The following is an 18,196-nucleotide window of genomic DNA, read 5'->3' on the forward strand; positions in this document are numbered from 1 at the left end:
TTCCTCATTTTATTTCCTGCTGAGCTGTTTGGGGAAAATACTATACATGTGCCTTGTTTTCTTTCTTTTTTTTTTAATTCGTTTTTATTTAAATTATTAAATTATTTCTTTAGTTGTGCATTGAATTTGGTAACTCCAATGGAGTTCTGCCCTGGTCAAGCTAAGCAGAAGTGTAGCCCTCCAGAATAAGAGCATTTGTACAGGAATTTGGTTTCATTTTCTTTGTGTTAGCTTTTGTTCCGCAGCACGAAAAGGTAAGTGATTTTTAGGTCTACAAACACAACCAGTGAAGAAACAAGAAGTCTGATCGACTGCGGGAGTCTTTAAACTGCACAAGCAGTTGGAAAGTATATACATATGTATTTATGAGTTTTCAGTATTTGTATGACTAAGATGTTTTCACTAACTGCTAGTTAGTTACTAACTGCTGCTGGTTTCTAGATACTTTATTTTAAAATCACACTTGTCTAGTAAAGGGGCCTTTGCATGATGACTTGGAAACATGTTTCTGCTACAAATTGAAGTTATAGTTTTTTAAGATGAGTAAAATAGTTTTTGACTTTACAAAAAATGAAATGAGCTTCCATATTAAATGGTCTCACTTGGGCAAAGTACTTGCTGAATTTGTATCACCACTGTAACTTTGGGATTTTAAGTTAAGGTTCAGGTGTATTTCTACCGCCAATAATGGTTACATGTAGTGGTACATTGCAGGTAAATAGATTATCATTTGCTCTCAAAGAATAAAGTATACAAATTAAGTTTGTTTTGTGGTTCTGTTTTATTTGTGCATAATGCGTTTCGTTTTATTAGAAACAAGTGTGGGAAAGGAAATTTTGTTTTGGAGCAGTTGCTTAAAAATCACGTACGATGTCCAAAAGTATTTTCTTAACTTTAGGCCAAAACACTTGTTTTGCCATTGGAGATTGCCTGGACCTCGCACCTTAAGTGTTAGACCTGAAGGCTTACTTTTGAACAGAATTTTAAGTCCATCCTAATATAATGGTAAAGGGTTGTTAAAGTATAAAACAGTGTCGGACAGAAGTGCAGAACATCAGGTGTGAGGAGGTTTAAAACTTAACTATTGTGTAAAAAGAGTCGACATCCTGTCCGATTGTGAATGTTCTGCTGGATAAAACGAATACTTAAAATAGCATTGCGTAAGTGATTCGTTTTTCCTCACTAGAAACATTGACAGATAAATACATTTTTAGACCTTAAAAGTGACGAAAATATCCAGTATAATGAGCAAATGAAAACAGGATTGCCGAAAGTAATTGCTGTTTTCTGTATTGTCAGTCATGTTAGACATCATCATGTCACTTGAAGTAAAAAATCACAGAAGCCTAGAACTAAAAGGTTCATTGACCATAGTTTGGTTGCTTTTGTAATGGCCGCAAACGTTCTTGCTTCCGCCGGGCCCGGAACCTTAGAATCCTGGTAGCCTTTCTATCAGGACAGATTAATACGTTGCACTACCTACTTCCGGCGCTTGTTTGGCTGGCAGTTTAAAATGGTAGTACGCTGTGTGTAACGCCTACTTTTAATGCCTAAATGGCAAGGTTTTTAGACAAGAAAGCTGAGAGGACAACAAAGAGTCCTGCATAACGCACTAAAGGATTAGCGGCACTGTTTTAGTTGTAATATGTTCAAAAAGATGACTGAATTTGGTCCAGATTCCGGGGGGCGCGTTAAGGTAACGTAACTAACGCCACACTCTAGTGTAGTGTAGGCGAACCACTTTGTGATTTTATATCATTTAAAACAATGAGCAGAATAATTTAACGTGGATTGAGATAACTTGACGAAAATCGCGTGGTCGGATTCAATTTATGTACTTCTGTATTTGCCACTTGTACCGTTGTCATGCCTGTTTTTAAATTTCTGTATTCTCTCTGTTGGCTGCAGGGAGTGACTATTGTGAAGCCTATTGTGTTTGGGAATGTTGCCCGCTACTTTGGAAAGAAGAGAGAAGAGGATGGGCACACACACCAGTGGTCTGTGTATGTGAAGCCTTACAGAAATGAGGTGAGGCATCCACATCAGTAAGAGGGATTTAGCAGGGCCTACAAAATGTGTCATTTACCTGAAAAACGATACAAAATGCTGTTTGAAAAGACTTAAAAAATACTTTTCTACCAGGATATGTCAGCTTATGTGAAAAAGATCCAGTTCAAGCTACATGAGAGCTATGGTAACCCTCTGAGAGGTGAGATAACTCTTTACATTGCAAGTATGAAATATTGAAGGATTTACTGGAAATAGTAATCTATCCATTTTTAATATATGACACTTTTTCAGAAAATTCATTATTCTGTGAAGCTCTCTGTGTTTCTCTTATTTCCAGTGGTCACTAAGCCTCCATATGAAATCACAGAGACAGGCTGGGGGGAGTTTGAGATCATCATCAAGATCTTCTTCATCGATCCCAATGAGAGACCTGTAAGAGCCAACACAAATAGTTACTTAGCTGTTTCAGAGAAAGCTGAGCGATCCGTGGTGCAGTTGTCATCACAGTTTCCTTACAACAAGGTCCAGGGTTTGAATCCACCATACAGGTGGACCAGAATGAAAGGGGTTTAATATATTTTGACTGCTTGATGATAGACATTTTAGAGCTTGAGTGGCATGTGGACACAGTGGTTAGCAGCCTTGCCTCAAAGCAAAGTTTGTCCTTCCTGGTCAGCTGGGCCATTTTTGTGTGGAGCATGTTCTCCCTGTATCTGCGTAGCTTCTCTCAGTGTCATCCTCCCACAGTCACACATGTTAGGGTAACTAGTTCTAAATTAGTTGCCTTTCAATCTGTATTCGCTCTGTTATAGACCTGTCCAAGGTATACCCTGCCTCTCACCCTGTGACATCTGGGATAGTTTCCAGCCCATGACCCTGAATTAGATAAGTGGTTAAGGAGATAGATGAGCGGGCTCTCCGTCATCTGCTTTGATTTATTTGGGGGGTGAGGGGAAAGGGAAGAGGGAGACGGAACAAGAGATGCATATAGGAGAGAGCTAGAGTTTAAAATTTTCTAATCAGTTTTATTTATATACCACCAAATCACTTGTTAGGTGAGTGTCTAAACCACCGCCCTAGTATTTCAAATACACATGTTATAAATAAAAGAAATACACACTTTTGAGTGTGGTGTGCTATTTCTCTTAGTGTACAGTTTAAATGGTTCTTCTTTAGTGTATGGTTTCTTATAAGAAAAAAAACATCAAAAGCCATCTGATTTATATTTACACAACAGCACTGTGTAATCCTCAGCACTTGATAAGTAATATATAGTTGTCTATGAGGATCAGCTTATTTAAAATGTGCCTGTATCCATTGCTTGAATTTCTGGTTTTGTTTTCTTAGGTGACCTTGTACCACCTGTTGAAGCTGTTCCAGTCAGATTCCAGTGCCATGCCCAAGAAGACAGTTGTGTCTGAATTCTACGATGAAATGGTACCATTGGTTTAGACTCTGACGGTGTTTGTATATCAGTTTGTGTGAGCTCATCAATCGCTGTATGTTATTGTTGAGAGCGATAACTCTGAATGCGTCGTTTTTCTGCGTTTCAGATCTTTCAGGATCCAACAGCCATGATGCAGCAGCTACTGACCACATCGAGGCAACTCACCCTGGGAGCCTACAAACATGAGACGGAGTGTATGTATTCATATATTCAACACGGTTTTAAAAAACAAAACAAAAAGGCATTCACAAGTTTTGAGTCGCTTTTGTCTTCATGTCTGTGCGTTTCTCCAGTCGGTGAACTGGAGCAGAGGACCAAGGAGAAACTGGAAGTGGCAAAGAAGAGAACAAGCCAAGAGATCGCGGAGCTGAAAGACAAACTCAAAGCCAGCAGAGAGAACATCAACCACCTTAAGGCAGAGATTAGAAAACTGGAAGAGGACGGAGACCATAAAGAGCACTGAAAGAAGGACAAATATGCTTATGGATGCAATCAGTTGTTGAAGCAATTTTCTGTGCTCCTGCCCTCTCCAAGGATTTAACAAACAAAAAAAAGTCAGTGTTGTTATTTGTTTGAGGATTTTTGCATTTTATTTTTGTTGAGCGTCCAAGGGAATCTTAAACATGTAAATATGTTTTGAGTTGGTAGGAAAGTGCTTTAAAAATGTAGTCGGCCACAAAAACTCTTCTAAACATACAAATGCTCTAGTTTTGTTTTTTATTGCAACACTCTAAAGAGTCAGAAATCACAAAGTGTTGTGAGCCTTTTTTCTTGTAGCTAAATCAAGTCTGCTTTTGGTTCTATGCATCTGCATCTTTTTTTTGTTCTCCCCAAACATGATCAAACCAGTGAGGGAGAATGATGAAACACAAAGCTGTCATTTCTCTGGTTTGATTTTGAAGCCAGTCTTGTTCAGTCATCCTAATATAAGGTCACTATTACTGTGTCAATTAGGACAAACATTTTTGCACTAGTCACACACGACTTTCAGTGTGAATAGCTTGTCCTTTAGTACTAGCTTCCTCGTGTTTTATGTAAATATTTTTAACAATCGGCTCATAAACATTAGGATACTTTTTTTTCTCAATATAAAGAAGGTGACCTGCTGTGAAAAAAAGTATTTGCCCCCCTCCTGTTTTTTCTTGTTTGTTTGTTTTGCATATTTGTTACATATTTCTGGTCATAATTTAATTCTAATATTAGACAGAAAAAAATCCAAGTAAATACAAACGGCAGTTTTTAAATAAAGGATTTCATTTATTAAGGGGGAGAGATAAGCTCTCCAATCCTCCTTGGCCCTTTGTGGAGAAAGTAGTTATACCTAACCCTAATAACGGATTGTGCCAACCTTGGCAACAAGGACTGCAACTCAGCATTTGTGATAACTGGCGCTGATCACTGTGGAGGAATCATGATCCACTCTTCTTTGCAGAATTGTTTTAATTCAGGCACACTGGTGGGTTTGGAACATAAGGTCATCCAAGTAATATACCAAATAATCTCAACTGGATTGAAGTCTGGACTTAAACTAGGTCGTTCTTTTTTTTTTTTTTTTTTTAATCATTCAAAGGTAGACTTGCTGTTATGTTTTTGGTTCACTGTCCTGCTACATAACCCAACAGTGTTTCAGCTTCAGGGCACAAATTGGTTGCCATTTTTTCCCAGTCTTTTTCTTGTAGTTGAATTATGAACTCTGACCTGGCTTCTTTTGTGACATCCTGGATCTACTTTTGGGGTAATTTTGGTGGGTCAGCCACTCCAGGGAAGGTTCACCACTGTTCCAAGTTTTCTCTGTATGTGGATTATGACTCTCACTGTGGTTCACTAGAGTGCCAAAGCCTTAGAAATGGCTTTGTAACCCTTTTCAGAATGATGGATGTCAATGACTTTTTGACATCCATCAGAATCATCTATTCTTGAGTTTCTTTAGATCGGCATGATGTGTTTCTTTTTGAGAATCTTTGCTTTGTCAGACAGTTTTGAGTGTTTAGTAATTCACCTGGTCTGGCAGTAATCAGGCAACTGCAACTAGTTTTTCAACATTGTGGTTAATTACATTTTATTCATGATTTAACAAGTAGGACAGTTACTTTTCGACATATTCTGTAGGTCTGGATAGCTTTTCCTTTAATAAATCAATTCATCATTTAAAAACTGTAGTTTGTCTATCTAAGATTACAATTTATTTGGTGACCAGTGCTATGTTGTACAATCCATATTCAGGGATTCAGCTTTTAGGATTGTCAAGTAATGCAGTAAATGAAGTGTAACTATTATTTATAGTTTCTACACCAACTAATTTTTAGATTATGGCAAAAAAAACCAAAACAAGAACAACACTAAATACATTTTTAATTCATTCAGCCACAATTGGGTTTTTAGTTAATGCATTTTCAGATGAGCAGATCCAAAGTTTAATTTCAAAACCAATTTGAAATTAAATTGTTTGAAATAATCTTAAAGGTCTCGAGTTTGTTTAAAATCAGCGAGATTCTGATTTCCGAAAGTCAGTGAAAGCAACTAACAGGAAGTTCTCACAGTCTTCGCAGTCCGGACACTAAACCTCGTCTGTGCGTAACTTTGTGTCCTCTGCCAAGTAATTATGGTCAGATACAAGGGCCTGCAATGGAAACAGTGTTGTCCAAGTCTGGACTGTTGTGTTTGGTATGTAGTTGTAAGTTTAATAAGGTTAAGACGCGACTGAATTTAGTGGGTTTCCTTGGGTTACATTCCCTTCAGGTGTCCATCAGGTGGAGGAACTCGAGGTAAGTTAAGTCGTATATAAACTACACAAAGACTCTTTTAAACAGTCCTCATGGGAACCCTACAGTCACATAGTCCACTGCTGTGTCCGGGTCTCAGTCGTCATTTCAAACCGCTTTCTTCGTTATACTATCTTAAAAATATTCAAATTCTCGGTTATCTTACATGAACTAGAACCAGTGACACAGAGACAGCTGGGGCTCCTGCACTGCTGCTACAACTGTGGAAAATCCCAAATGAAAAGCAGTGTCTTTAATTAAAGACGGCATCACTCAAGTTACAAAATTTAATGTAGAGAATATTCCCTTTTTTTGTGCAGCTATATACCTATCACACAACTAAATAGCACTCACGCACACACACAAGAGTATGTATTATTGTGGGGTACACCTTACAATATAAAGCACCTTGTGGCGACTGTTGTTCTGATTTAGCGCTGAATAAATAAAATTGTATTGAAATTGAATGATTTTATTACTTTTGTTTTGGCTGAGGTATAATAATTAATATAATAATAATAATTACTAGTAACATTGGCGGTGGAATCAATGTTTAAAATACTGATTTAAAAATATTTTTCTTTTTTTAATAATATAGTTCGTTACAGCGGTTTTCTCCTTCATAAAATATCCCACAGCCGCGGCGAGAGTTTGTCGCGTCACGTGATCAAAGGGTTTTTCGCACCGACGTCAGAGAAGCCGAGCTGGTACCGAGATATGGTCCGTAACCGTCCTGCTGCGTTAAGAACTTCACATTTTTTCTTTGAACGACGTCCTGCTAACAGCCGGCTTAACGTTTCCTGTCGATAGTCCCTCCGGGGTAATGCTGCAGTGATGTAAACTGTGCTGCAAAATGCGTGCAGCTCCTCATAAATGCTGCTCATTAAAACAGTCAGAAGCTAACGTTTATGCAGAGAACATGTCTCCTCGCTAAGGAAAGCACTGGTGGTATTCTGAGTTCAAGTTTTCGGGAAGGTAGGTGCTAGAACCTGACGTTAGACGACGCTTGTGGTATACGATAATGCTATGGTGGCCTGTTCCTAGAGTCATTGTTTTCCTTTTGAACACACTTGCTAGGCGAGTTCTCGGTAAAATACAGTGTGCAGTATTTCCTTCTTACGCTTGGTGAGGATATAATGGTTTAGTTTGTCAGTAGTGGTTTGCAGTTTGCCATCCTTATCGCGTGTTTGACACCTTTGCAACAGGAAACGGATAAATGTCATAATGTGCTGGTTAAACTCGATCAGTTGGCAGCTGTTGTCATGTTCATAATTATTTCCTTTCATGAATTCTTAATTAATTTCACAGCAGTATATATGATTAAGTCTATTTCGAACTTGTGTCAAGGTTATTTCTAGCATGTGCTGTCCAGTTTTTAAAGCTCACATGTGCGTTTATTCAATAGTAAAGTGATATTTCTCTTGAATTCAGGAAAAACCTGACTCGAGGTTGTTTGTTGTTTATACAACCATGGCAGGCATGCTGGCTAGATGCAAAGACCTATTTTGATTGTCATCCACAGAGCCCCATTGTTAACCTGGTGTGTGTGTAAGTTCCATTCATGAGGCCAAGTGCATCATCAGCATGGCATGGTTTAATGTGTGGATTTCCCCACAGAGAGCAAGTGCACTTTGGTTTTTTTGTTTCATAACTGCATTAGATGTAGTGGTTTATTTACTCCACTTCCCTCTGGGATTAATAAAGTTTCTCTGATTCTGATTATTTCTCTTTGCATAAGAGGATCCATGAAGGAAGCATTGCTGAGTGCATGATAGATAAGAGATAAGATAAGATAGAACTTTATTAATCCCTCGGGTGGGTTCCTCTGGGAAATTCGACTTCCAAAAAAAGCACAGCAACGACCGAAGTTACAGAACTGTTATATATATATATACACACACACATATATATAAATACAGAGACAAATATAAATAAAAAAAAAAGTGAGGGTGTATTCCAAACTCTGATAGTTGTGGATAATAGCAGGATAAGGAAGGGCTGTGATTAGACTTCTTGGCTTTCTCTCGTCTAAGTGCCTTCATAAATATATGCTTCTTTATCTGATGAAATCATTATTCACTCCGGTCACACACCCAGTCCTGTTTGAATGCTTTACGGCAAGGCAAACTCCATTTAAAGTTTAATTCTGCACCACCGTGTTTGAAGGAGACATTCACCCAAAAAAATTGCAGTTTAAGGTACCCATGAGTTCTTGCACGCTGTTAAGCTTTAATGTGGTAAACAGTGGAATTACAGTGCAAATGTCTTTAGATTTGTGTGTGTCAGAACATCAGTTACTTCTCAATCGCTGTTACTCAAGAGAAAAAAGCTGTCAACACACTTCTTCCTGCCAGCAAGTCCTTAATTATAAAAGCGGTGGCAAGGTTTGAACAACTGAATTTAATACACAGTGGAAGCATTTAAATGTCACGTCAGATAATAGTTTTATTTGAATACAGTAAAGCTGATGTCACTGTGCCTGATTATCATCTTTTTGTCTTATGCAAAGTGTTGCAGTTTAACTGTCTGCTGTTTGTGTGTTCTGTTATCAGTACAGTTCTATCAGTGAAAGGGGCCAGGCTATAACTTGGTTGCAGTTGTGTTTATGTAATGTCTTTGTTCTCATTGTCTTCTGGTATAATTGTGGTTCTGCTCGCTGTGCAGGACTTTGCAGCACTGTTGTGAAGTTAATACTGTGTTTGTGTGTCAGTGCTAGGTGTGGTCGGGGCGCTGAAGCCATGGAGAAGCCGTCATCTTCAGACAGAGCTGAGCTCGAGGAGAGAAAAGGCCTGGTGGAGGTAATGCACATTATCAGCTGCAATTAGATGGCGCCGTGGTTTAAATGGAAAGTTCACCGCAAAATGAAATATAAATGTTTTTCCTCTTGCCTATAATCCTCTTAATACAGCACCATCACAACAAAAGACATCTGCCTTCTGTTGAATATAATGGAAAAAGGTGGCACATGTTTACAAAGTTCTGCTTGGTAGCACTGCAAATTTGGTTGCATATTTGCTTTAGTTTTTTAGCTGGAGGTGAATATTGATAAGATTTTGTTGAAAGCGTTGGTATTCTCACATCCATCCATCCATCCTCCGCTTGTCCAAAGTTGGGTTGCGGTGGCAGCAGGTATTAGCTTGCGCAGTGTATTCTAGATGTCCTTCTCCTTAACCAGACTTTCCACTTCCTCCTGGGGTATCCCAAGGCGCTCTCCCAGGCCAGATGAGATATATGATCTCTCCAGAGGGTTCAGGGTCTACTTTGGGGTCTCCACCCAGTTGGGCTTGCCCAGGAGGTGCCAGAACCACCTCAGCTGGGTCCTTTTGACATGCAGGAGCAGCATCTCTACTCTGAGATCGCTCCACATGTCTGAGGCCCTCACCCTATCCCGAAGGCCCAGTCACCCTAGGGAGGAAACTGTTACTTTCTGATTTCAGTCTTTAGTAATTTTCTGTGTGGGGAACCAAATGAAATCCTACATAGATCTTCAGTGTAGCTGTATTATTATCTGATTGTGAACACAGTGTGGAAGCAGAGCAAGGGAAAAAAGAGACTGAGGAGTGCAGAAGCAACACTGCTATGAGTTTGATCCATTTGTTTTTCAGTGTCCAACTGTTGAGGGGAAAAAAAGGCCAGCCCTGGTAAACTTTGAAAACCGGTTTTTAATTCCCATTCCGAAACACACCTGTGCTTTTTCTTTTGACCTGCCAAATGTAATTACATGTTAAAATAGGTGCTTTGAAAAGGCTTTGCAATTACTGCTCAGGTCATTAACTCATGATAACCGTTAAAGGGACTTCTTAGTGTTTTTAAAACTGTTGTGTAATCCTGATGTATGTGTCAGTCTTTGACGCCAGAAGAATTTGCAGAATTTAATAAAAGCACTGATATTATTTTTTTCATGTTTTCTCAATACGTTCTTGTATGTTAAATGTTTATTTTCAATTCTTAAAAATGTTTAGAAGAATTCAAGTTTACTATAGTTTCTATGTGTACTCATTGTTCAGGATGGTGGCGAGCCTAGAGGTGCTGAGGGTGGAGAGGTGGATGCTCGGACTCCAAGGAAGAGCAGCTCCTCCCGCAAAAGCTTCCGCCTGGACTACCGACTGGAGGTAAGACCCTCTATTACTGTCACCCTGCTATCTAATAAAACCCAAATCATGAGGCTTCAGTATCACCTCAGAGCTTCTTCGTTCTGTGAAGTCCTCCTCTCTAGTTCCGCATGTTGTGTTTTGTTACATCCGAGTTCAGCTTTTAATGTCATGGATCACACAGTGTTCTTAAATTGGTTATATCAGGTGGTTGCTGTGTCTGTATCTACATTAGCATGCTTTAAATCTCATCTCACAGAAAGAGAAGTTTTTCTGTTGTTATTAATCATGTCAGAAAAACCTCCCTCGTTCTGTGGTGTTCCACAGGGATCATTTTTGGAACTATCCTGTTTAGCTTGTAGATGTTAACTCTTGAAAAGATAATATCTAATTTATAAAAACATTTCTACAAACTGTTTGATTTCCAAGTTTTAGTTAAATAACAATTTCTACATTTCATTTCTGATGAAAGAGACTCTTACCATTGTCCCAGATAGCGCAATCCCAAGGTTCAAACAAGGCAGTAGGTTTTGTTAGTTCTGTTAAATCTAGCTTATGTAACCTTGGGGTAATGTTGAATAGTTCCCTTTCTTTAGGTTGTTATGTCAGGAGTGGAACTTGTTTATTTTATCTAAGGGGCATCTTTTTGCTCCAAAACTTTGGAATAAGTTGTTTTATTGCTTCAGATGGGGCTTTTAAAAATGGGTAAAGTCAGGCTTTGGGGTCTTTGTGTCTGACTTTGTCTTGTTTATGTGTCCGTTTTGTTGTTTTGGTTTTATTTAATGTTTCTTCTTTAGGCATCAGGCACTTTGTGACTTTCCTGTGAAAAATAAACTTGTATATTTTATACAACTGTAGATTCCAAAATGACTTGCTAACATAGCAAATATGCTATTATTTACTTTTTTTGCAGGAAGAAGTGACAAAGTCGTGTCGGGACAAACATGGCCGCTGGGCTAACCCCTGGCCAACGTGGCACTTTCCTTCCTACTCGATGCTGTTCAGGTTCCTGTTCTTAGAAAAAGATAACAGCAATGTACCTTCTAGTAAAGAGGTAGGTAATCACTTACTTATAATCACCAGTTTACTATTAGCTGTTGGTTTTAATCCAAGTCGCAGTGAAGCGTCACTAATCAATTTTTAAATGTGCAGGTCTCAAGTTTATATAGAAAACAGCTGTTGGCAAAATTTTGCCTCCTTGGAAATGAGTTCAGGACAAATACATCTTTACTAAGAATCACTGGCCGATTTCATCTCACACACACACTATTTATAGGTCTTATTGGAAAACCTGCTGAGCTCAGTGAGGGCTTAACAAGCTGCTTTCACACTGCAACAGAAAAAAGGTTAACCCGTTATTAGCACAGACTCTACTGTTTGTTGCTATATTCAAACTTTTAAAAATGGGTGTGCTTACCAACTACTAGCAAATTCATAGGTGTAAAGTACAGTTATAGCAAAGGTGGCCTTCAGCATTAAATAATTTGCCCCTCCTGCACCCATCTGTTTCATCCCTTCTTACATCTTACTTTGTCTGTTATTTATTTTTTAAACTATGGATGGCCTGTTCCTCTCCCTCGTCTCTCTGTCTCTAAAGGCCCTGGATCGTGAGCTCCCTGTGATGGAGCCATACTTTGTGCAGAACCCAAACCTCTCTGGCTCTGGTCCAGGACTGAGAGTCACATGGCTGGGCCATGCCACAGTTCTGGTTGAAATCGATGGGGTGAATGTTCTGACAGATCCAATCTTCAGTCAGAGGGCATCGCCGATCCAATATATGGGACCCAAAAGATTCAGAGGTCCTCCTTGCACTGTGGAGCAGGTTCCTATATATACATACATATATTTTTGTTTGTTAAAATTTTTTATTTATTCCTCCACCTTTAAGGTTCTTCTTTTACTTTCCTGCCAACAGCTTCCTAGGATTGATGCAGTGGTCATCAGTCACTCTCATTACGATCATCTGGATGCTGGATCTGTGGCCAGTCTTAATGCTCGCTTCGGAGGAGAGCTACGCTGGTACGTGAGGTGGATCAGTGGTTCACAATATTATTTCCATTCATGTCATATGTTCACTTCCCACTGTCAAACAGTGTGCCCTTTAGTGCCCTTTATTAGAAATTACATGTACCTTTTTGCATTGTGTGTGTCAGGTTCGTGCCAATGGGTTTGATGGACTGGCTGATGAAGATGGGCTGTGAGAATGTGATGGAGCTGGACTGGTGGGAGGAGAACTGTGTCCCAGGTCATGATGATGTCACGTTTGTTTGCACACCCTCGCAACACTGGAGCAAACGCACAGCATGGGATGATAACAAAGTAAGATAATAACAACAACAATATGCACATTATTGCTTAATTGTTTAATAAGATTTAGTGAAGTGCCATGACCCTAAACAAGCCAACAGCAGAACTTTGTCATTTTTATAGGACAACAAATTCTGTTTAAATCTTTATCTTGAATTCAAAACAGATAAAATTGATAAAATTCAGGTCTTTTTTTTTAAAAACATTTTTTCCAGTCTTTATGGAGCAGCTGGACCGTTTTGGGTCCAGACCATCGTTTCTTCTTTGCTGGCGACACTGGCTACTGTTCTTCCTTTGCGGAAATAGGACGACGCTTTGGACCATTTGACCTTGCAGCAATCCCTATCGGAGCATACCTGCCCAGGTAATACACATGTGCACTTTATTAAGAACATCCTTACAATCTAATGTTTGGCCACTGAATTTGCTTTTGTAATGTACATTCGGAACACGTCTAATGATTATTTTAACATTTCTACAGACAGTACTTTGTCACAATTACAAAAAATAAATAGTTTTCTAAATAAGTAAACATGTGTGGGAAAATGATGGCACTGTAGATTCAGTTTTTATTTACTCTGTTCTAGAGGCACATTCATGTTTCAACAATAAAGTCGGTAGGTAGAGTTAATTGCAGTTAACTCTACCTCTAAGCTATTCATTTTTCCACAATGCTGTGCCTATTGTAACAAAAACAGATATCAAAGACTACTTGAATATTACTTGGTTTTTCAGAGACGTGATGAAAGGACAGCATGTAGATCCAGAGGAGGCCGTTCAGATTCACGAGGACCTTCAGGCCAGACAGTCGGTGGCCATTCACTGGGGCACCTTTGCCCTCGCGTATGAGGTAATGCCACACAAATACATTTATTTAGTTATGGATCCCTTATATATTCTTTAAATAAATATTTAAAACCTAGATGATTTGCCTTCTTTGAAAGAGTTGGAATAGAAGATCAATGGCCCTCTAATGCCTGAGATTTGCAAAGATGGAATAATCAATTCTGTAGCATCAGAATCCACTTACCGGCTCAATGTGTTTATTAAGTTTGTGGTTTTATGTTGAACTATTGACTATTCACTGGACTACTGCACAGTGAATTTAAAGATTCTTATTGTCACCATGGCATTGCCACCATGAATACTTCAACTTTGCTTTAAAACATTGGTTATAGGGATTTAAAGTCATGATGCTATTTCCATTACTCAATGCATACCTCTTTCTCATCAAAATTTGATTTTGTCCATATCTCACTATCTTCCCAAGATTAACTTCCAGTGATCACTCCTGCGTTACTGTTGTAACAGACGCATCTGAGTTGTGAGCCTCCCCTAGTCTTTTTTTCCCCCTCTAACCCCATTTCTTTAACAAGCAAACACATGTTTATATTTGTGCTTTGGTCATGCTTAATGTTCACATGTGTTTTTGCTCTATATCTTTTGACTTATTTGAGCTACCCTACTAAGTCCTGGTGTACTAAATAGAGGACATCCTGGGCTTTCCAATGATACGTCATGTGTTTGGGTCCCCCTTTAGCTACAAAAAGGAAGGAAATCACACAAAATTAATGGGAAGATTCTTTTTTCCTCTGTTCTCATGAGGATATAATCATTTTGAAACAAGTTAGTTGACAGGTTGACTGACTGGTGTTTCTATTTTTTTTTTTTTTTACAACAAAGGTTACATAATGCAAGGTATTTCAGTAGCATTCAATTTAGTATTTTGTTACTATTATACAACCTCACTTCCAAAATTGTTGAGGCGCTGTATGAAATGTAAATAAAAACAGAATGCAGTGATTTTCAGATCTCAAACCCATATTTGATTGATAATGAAACATAAAAAAAGCATCAAATGATTAGAGACATTTTACCATTTCCTGAAAGATATTGGCTCATTTTGAATTTGATGGGAGCAGCACATCTCAAAAAAATTTGGGATGGAGGCAACAAAAGATTGATAAACTAAGTGAGACTAAAGAGAAACAGCTGGAGGAACACTTTACAGCTAATTAGTGTTATTGGCAATGGGTCACTAACATGATTTGGCATAAAAAGAGGGTTTCTTCAAAGTGATCTTAACCACCCTGAAAAAAAAAAAACTGCATTTGTAAATTATTTAAAAAATTCTAAAATTGACTTAAAAAGACTTTAAATAGTACATATCATCTACAGAATTCAGATAATCTGGAGAAATCTGTGTGCAAGGGCCAAGGTTAAAAATCAGTAATGTCCTAAAAACGTTGAGCCCACAGGTGTAACTGCATTACAATTTGCATGATTCTGTCATGAAAAATCAAAGCATTGTCTCAGGAACACTTCCTGAAACCACTCAGTGAGTACAGTTTACCATGTTATGCACAAATGTGGGCTAAATCTACATCATGAAAAGAAGTAGCCGTATAGGAACAGGCATAAGATCTTCAACAGGCTATAGCTCATTTAAAATGGACAGAGTCAGATTAGAATAATGAGACAGCATTTCTCTCCCAAAGCTGGTCTACTCATTACCCAGTCATTTATGGACTGTTTATCTTGTGGAAAGCACAGGTTTATGAGATTTGCAAATCATCATTCTCTTTTTATTTACATTTTACAGAGCATTCCAATTTTTTTGTAATCGAAGGCAGTTAGTATTTGAGGTTGCAATAGACCTAAGAGCTACTCTGTGAGTGCCATATCAATGCAAGAGCTCGTTGTTTAGATATAGTGTTGTGACACTATTATGTTCTGGCAACACAGTAAAACAAAGGTTTCATTGTTGAGCTGCATGAGTATTCCTGCAGCCGTCCCAGTTTAATGCAGCCTCTGTTGAAATCGAAGTGATATAAATGTAATAATCACTGAAAAATCTGCAGAACTAAACAAAAACTGAATGTGTTGGAGTAGCTGCTCGAACAATATCTTAACATGCATGTTTTCTCTTGTCATGCAGTATTACCTCGATCCACCTCTTCGACTCAGAGAGGCTTTGGAACAGAAGGGACTGAAACCAGATTGTTTCTTCACTTTGCATCATGGGGAGTCTCGCCTTATATCTGCACAGGACGAAGACGTCTTCGACTGATGTGCAGTGTTTTTGTGGCCCGTTTCTATGGATTTGTCTGTAACAAAGTGCAGTAAATTCATAACATGCAGAATCCCAGTTTAAAAAAAAAAAAGTTGTGATAATTGCATATGTATATGCAGCCTGTATCAACTAGAAATCAAAACTAGGCCACAATATTGAATGTTGCACTGCCATCACATGGTCATTGGTAGGCAGTACTACCTACAGGAGCTGTTCTTCTCATGGTTCATAAATAAGCAAAAGGCATAAGATTTACTTGATCCTGGAATCTGTACTTGGTTCTGTGTAGTAGTCAGTGTGGCAAATGAAACATGGTAAAAGTATATCAAACAAATTTAGACAACTAGATTTTTAAAATTTGAACTGTATTAAAAACACCAAAAACTTTTTGTATTGCCAAACAAGTAATCTTATTTTGTGCAGCTCAGTATTTGTGAAATGCTAACTTGCATTCTAGTGTGCATTATTGTGATTGAAATTTCGTGGTGTGCACACTGCTTTACACCGAACGAGAGAAAAATTCTCTGCGGGTACAATTTTACAGATCAGAGGATCTGGTTAAAATACATCTGCTGTGCTTATATCTTAAGTAAAGTTTTCTTTCAGGATCTTAGAAGCTGTAATATGAAAGAAATACTAGAGGATAGAGGATTTTGTGGTGTAATAATATTTCAACATTGATGTTAAATCATGCAACACTACAAAGACTTTTCTGAATGTGCTACGAGAACTCAAAATTGAGCGACGCAAAAATAGTTTATCTATTATCAGAGTCTGAAACTCTCAGCGACCGAGTGCCGATAGCAAACGTGGAGCAGTGCTGTCTAGATGTAGAAGTTGAGCTGGGTTCAGCTTCGTGCCTTGCAAATATTATGCACTGCTGCAGGTTTAGACATTTGGCTTTGATGCTGTGAAACCACAGTTTCTTTCTTTGCTTATCAGTGTGATCATTTCCAGTTTTACCTTTCCGTTTTTAGCCGGATGGGTTTGAGTCAAAGAGCAACAGTAGATTAGTGTTTTTGAACACAGTTGAAGCAAAATTCGGTTTTTAATGCCTGAATGTATGAACACATAACAGCACAATGTTGAGCTCATGTACTGCAGTAACAGGTTTATAAAGGTAAAAAGAAAAATGTTGTTTACATGTCACAGTGTCACTGATTTACAGAATAAATATTACTTTGCATTTAAAATGGTGTTGTTTTTTTCTCTTCTTTTTTTGTTAGTAGTAAGATCTAAAAAATAAATGTGCACACTTTTCAAACATTAGTGCCCGAAGTGTTAGCATTGCAACAGGCACACTGGTAGACAAAAACAGGTGGGCATTTTCAACAGCGAGAAGTACTCTGGCGTCTTGATTCTGTATTTTTAGTGTAAAATAATACTGTGCTTCTACCACCCAAATTATTAATGTCATTTAATAAACAGGTCAGTGTATGAAATAACACCTACAGGCTTAGAAATTTATTTAAAGCCCCCAGCAAACAGCTGCTAACTGGATATTCTTTTTCTGACCACTGTAAGTCCTAGCTTTGGTTGTGTGGGAAAATCCAAATTTAACTTCAGTCATTTAAATCTAATTTCTTCCTCATTCTGATGCTTAATTTAAAGTTAAGCAGATACATTCCTAAATGTACTGAGTTGCTATTTGGCTGATTTGCTGGCATTTGAACAGGTGCACCGAAAGAAGAGTAATTTACTTTAGTCCCCTTCTTTATTCCATTTTCCATGGATATAGTTTTGAAATTTCACTTTTTATTGACCGGGCTAAAGATTGGATTTCAGACTGAATTAAGGATTGAAAACAATTTGGTTAAAATTACTAATATGAACATAAGTTTAACAATTAAGTTCAAACGACCCAGAGCTAAATATTTGAGAAAAAAGATTTCAGGGACAGTCAAGGTTTAATTTGCCCAACAAAGGCAAGGAGGTTATTTTATAAAATATGAATTCAAACCCTTTTCCATAGCAGCACATGGCTGCCCAGGGATGTCCAGTATATCCAAATGGTTCTTGGAAAAAAAATCTTGTATAACATCTTGTAATTAAGACAAATATTAAAGATTTATTTTCTTTTTTTGCATTTTCATGCTGTGTTTCTTTTCTCTTTGATTGTCTACATCAGGGGTGGGCAATTCCAGGCCCTGAGGGCCGGTGTCCTGCAGGTTTTAGAGCTCACCTTCGGTCAACACACCTGAATCACATGATTAGTTCGTTACCAGGCCTCTGAAGAACTTCAAGACATGTTGAGGAGCTAATTTAGCCATTTAAATCAGCTGTGTTGGTTCAAGGACACATCTAAAACCTGCAGGGACACCGGCCCTCGAGGCCTGGAGTTGCCCACCCCTGGTCTACATGCATCCCCTCTACTGCTCTAGGTTTGAACCTTTCCTTCTCCTATTGGCAGATGCACATTAATACGAACGACACAAGGTGGCAGCATCTACCTTTTCCCCCCTCACCATATAGTGATGTGAAAAGTTTGAGGAGCACAACTTCAAAT

The 18,196-nt window shown here is 38.3% G+C and overlaps 2 protein-coding genes and 1 long non-coding RNA gene across 4 annotated transcripts; 2 read left to right on the forward strand and 1 right to left on the reverse strand.

The window, feature by feature from the left end:
* The first annotated feature begins 1,046 nt into the window (after positions 1-1,046).
* Positions 1,047-5,616, forward strand: yeats4 (YEATS domain containing 4). Its single transcript, XM_085251634.1, has 7 exons — positions 1,047-1,696; positions 1,909-2,028; positions 2,143-2,209; positions 2,348-2,442; positions 3,358-3,447; positions 3,564-3,651; positions 3,751-5,616. Exons 1-7 carry the CDS (start codon positions 1,646-1,648, stop codon positions 3,918-3,920), a joined length of 681 nt encoding a protein of 226 aa, XP_085107760.1. The 5' UTR covers positions 1,047-1,645; the 3' UTR covers positions 3,921-5,616.
* A 354-nt stretch (positions 5,617-5,970) lies between these two features.
* Positions 5,971-16,883, forward strand: napepld (N-acyl phosphatidylethanolamine phospholipase D). 2 transcript variants are annotated; one of them, XM_085251631.1, is made up of 10 exons: positions 5,971-6,222; positions 8,930-9,017; positions 10,227-10,331; positions 11,224-11,364; positions 11,908-12,132; positions 12,226-12,329; positions 12,464-12,629; positions 12,833-12,981; positions 13,353-13,467; positions 15,556-16,883. In XM_085251631.1, exons 1-10 carry the CDS (start codon positions 6,083-6,085, stop codon positions 15,685-15,687), a joined length of 1,365 nt encoding a protein of 454 aa, XP_085107757.1. In that variant the 5' UTR covers positions 5,971-6,082; the 3' UTR covers positions 15,688-16,883. The 2 variants fall into 2 exon arrangements, with proteins under 2 accessions (XP_085107757.1, XP_085107758.1); XM_085251632.1 differs by lacking the exon at positions 5,971-6,222 and adding an exon at positions 6,898-7,194.
* Positions 12,659-15,700, reverse strand: LOC146555706 (uncharacterized). The gene is made up of 2 exons (XR_014889152.1): positions 15,562-15,700; positions 12,659-12,973 (listed from the first exon to the last, which is right to left on the reverse strand). It is a non-coding gene; the product is annotated as an uncharacterized LOC146555706 (long non-coding RNA).
* Positions 16,884-18,196: the final 1,313 nt, after the last annotated feature.

Source organism: Mchenga conophoros, linkage group LG17, assembly GCF_057382185.1.
Source record: "Mchenga conophoros isolate Kocher_MC1m ecotype Shallow Benthic linkage group LG17, M_conophoros_male_GT1.1, whole genome shotgun sequence".
In the NCBI taxonomy this organism is placed as follows: domain Eukaryota; kingdom Metazoa; phylum Chordata; class Actinopteri; order Cichliformes; family Cichlidae; genus Mchenga; species Mchenga conophoros.